We start from the raw sequence: 2811 nt of genomic DNA, 5'->3' as shown, positions 1-2811 counted from the left end.
GAAACTGAACTAAGAGTCTGATACAACCGAAACCAAAGAACCTAGAGGAAATTACGTTGTAAGAACGAGCTGATAAGGAGCGGACCTTGTCGTCACCTACCAAGCCGTCAAACTAAGTTACATCCACTAAGGCAATGATAGAAAACAAACAAACAGATGTTGTTCATAGGAATAAGAGTCTGATACTGCAAAATCCTAACAAAAAACAGAATAGGCCAAAAGAAAACAACCAAAAGCTGAGGCCGCAAGTCTGATACTGCAAAGCATTGAAAGTTTTTGTGGGTTTTGGTGTAATTTACCATTCTTCTTATAATAAATGCTTTTGTCGTTTTTTTTAAAGATAAAATAGGGCAAGATGCACTATTCAAAAATATATTAATATAAGCAAAAGTTGCCAGACTATACAAAAGTGTAGCATACAACACGTCCAACCAACAAGAGCTTGGGAGAAACATCTATGACAAAAATATGACATACACCCATTGCTCATTCAAAAATAGTACTTGGAAGTTCAAAATAAGACTGAGAACTCAACCAAACATATACGATCCCTTAGAAATTTTCTCCAACTTCTGCCTTGTTTTCACTGAGAATGATTGAAAGTAAACCCGCTTGCCTTTATATAGCAGAGCCGTTGATCCTCTTTGCTTTCTTTTTATCTGAATTCCCTATCAAATATAGTATGAAGTAGACAATATCAGATGCAAGCTTTTGTAATGAAACATAATCTTGTAGAAAATCAAGTAGTTACAAGCACTCCATATATGCTTTTGTCATTCATATGATTGAATAATGAACTAACAGGAAGATACAAAGGTCTTTTTCGTTTTTGGTTTAAGAACAAATTGCACACTGACTTGGAGTATTTCAATAGGATGCTTCTTCCATAAGGAGAGAAGTTTGGTTTTTTTTGCTTTCTACTTACACGTTCTTTGCGCCTCCGCCTAGATTTGAATGGCGAAATCGAGGAAGAAGAAGAGCGCTAGCAAGGGAACTCTGAACTTGGAGCTGTGAGATTCTCTCTTCTCTTATCCTTCATCGTCTAGAATCTCTGCTGGCTCTGGAGCTGGAACTTCTACTGTATCGGATGTTGATTCGGATGTAACAATGAATCCTCTCACTCGAGAAATGGAGAGCACAGGGCCTAAGGGAGCAAAGAAGAAGGTGTTGTTATCTGAGATTCTAGCAAGATCAAATCCTCTGTCTGATTCTCTTCAGATTGATGGTGATCATCGAATCTCTCATGAGCTAGGTAAATCTCCTCACTCCTGGGCTGATGATGTTGAAGAATTTGATGAATTTGATCTTGTTGTGGATTCTTGTGATGAGTTTCGAAATCCTTTTCTAGATCAGAATAAGATCGATCATGCTAATCCAAATCTTGAAGGAATCTTTAAAGGTAAATCTGTTGAAATTACTCAAGATAAGAATATGAGCCTGGAAAATATAGTTGAAGAGGTCAAAGTTACTGATAATGAAGTGGCAGGAAAATCTGTTAAAATTTCTCAAAATAAGAATAAGAGCATGGAAATTAAAGATGACGAGGTCAAAATTATTGATAATGAAGTGTCGGGGTTAAGAAATCTTTCGTCAGTTTATTTTCAGATAATAGACAAGCTGGAAGAGGTTTATCACTAAATTTTGTTCCTTCTTCCCAAGGAAATACTGTTTCATTTAATGAGGATGAATGGAGAGAAGGGGAAAATTTCTGGAATTTTGCTCTAATTGGACATGTATTTGGGATGAATGTTAAGTATAAATCTATGGAGTCCTATGTTACAAAGCTTTGGGGTAAAATTTCCATCCCTAAAGTATTTTTGATTAAGCAAGGTATATTCCTGTTTGAATTCCAAAATGAGAGCAGTATGAGAGGGATATTGGAAGATGGTCCTTGGTTCTTTGGCTCACGTCCTCTTGTTTTAAAGCCATGGACAATTGATATGGACATAGAGAAGCTACAAGACCAAAAGTACCCCATATGGGTGCAATTTCCTAACCTAAGGTTGAATTTGTGGAGTTCCACTGGAATTAGTAAGATTGCTAGTTTGATTGGATGTCCTATTGCTACTGATAAACTAACTGCCTCAAGACAAAGATTGAGTTATGCAAGGGTTTTGTTGGAAGTTGATTTGCCTTTTAAAGAACCACTACTTGATCAAATTGAAATTCAAGGTCCGGATGGTAAAAGTTATCATCAAAAGGTGGTTTATGAGTTCAAACCAAGATGGTGCTCCTTTTGCAATAGTGTAGGACATGATTCTCAGCACTGCAGGAAACATGTTCAAAAAAGAGTGTGGGTGCCTAATAAACCTGTACCTAGTGTTTCTAATGAAGTGAGGGAGCCTGTTAATAAACCTTCCATTGTTGCTAATGAAGTGAGGGAGGCTGTAGAGAGGGGTATCTTTTCTGATAAGGATGTGGTGCTAAATTTTCAAGGATCAGTTGCTAAAGAATCTAAGAATGTTCTAATTGATACAGCTCCTGTAAAACATGCACTGCTGGAAAAACATGCACATAATTTTCATGTTTCTCTGCATACTGGGAAAACATGCACAGATTTCAATCAAGCTAAGAAAGTGAAATAGAAAGCTTATTCTTGCTCTCTTCCTATTAATTCAAGTGGATTTACTTTTGTCACTAGAGTTAACACTACAAAAGGACCTATTATGAGTGATCCTGGAACATCAGTGGAAGCCTCTCAATTTTCTATTCTTGATCACCAAATTTTTGATTTGGATCCCTCTAATGCTGATAGAGGGGATACTTATCAATAATGCACTTAGCTATTTGGAATGTTAGGGGGTTTAACAA

General features: G+C 36.7%; 1 protein-coding gene across 1 annotated transcript; it reads left to right on the top strand.

Moving 5' to 3' along the window:
* On the top strand, positions 1764-2585 carry LOC109835426. Its single transcript, XM_020403402.1, has one exon. It carries the CDS (start codon positions 1764-1766, stop codon positions 2583-2585), a length of 822 nt encoding a protein of 273 aa, XP_020258991.1.

Source organism: Asparagus officinalis, chromosome 3, assembly GCF_001876935.1.
Source record: "Asparagus officinalis chromosome 3, Aspof.V1, whole genome shotgun sequence".
Classification (NCBI taxonomy): Eukaryota; Viridiplantae; Streptophyta; class Magnoliopsida; order Asparagales; family Asparagaceae; genus Asparagus; species Asparagus officinalis.
The sequence above is the reverse complement of the archived record's forward strand: the minus strand, read 5'-3'. Positions and strand labels throughout refer to the sequence as shown.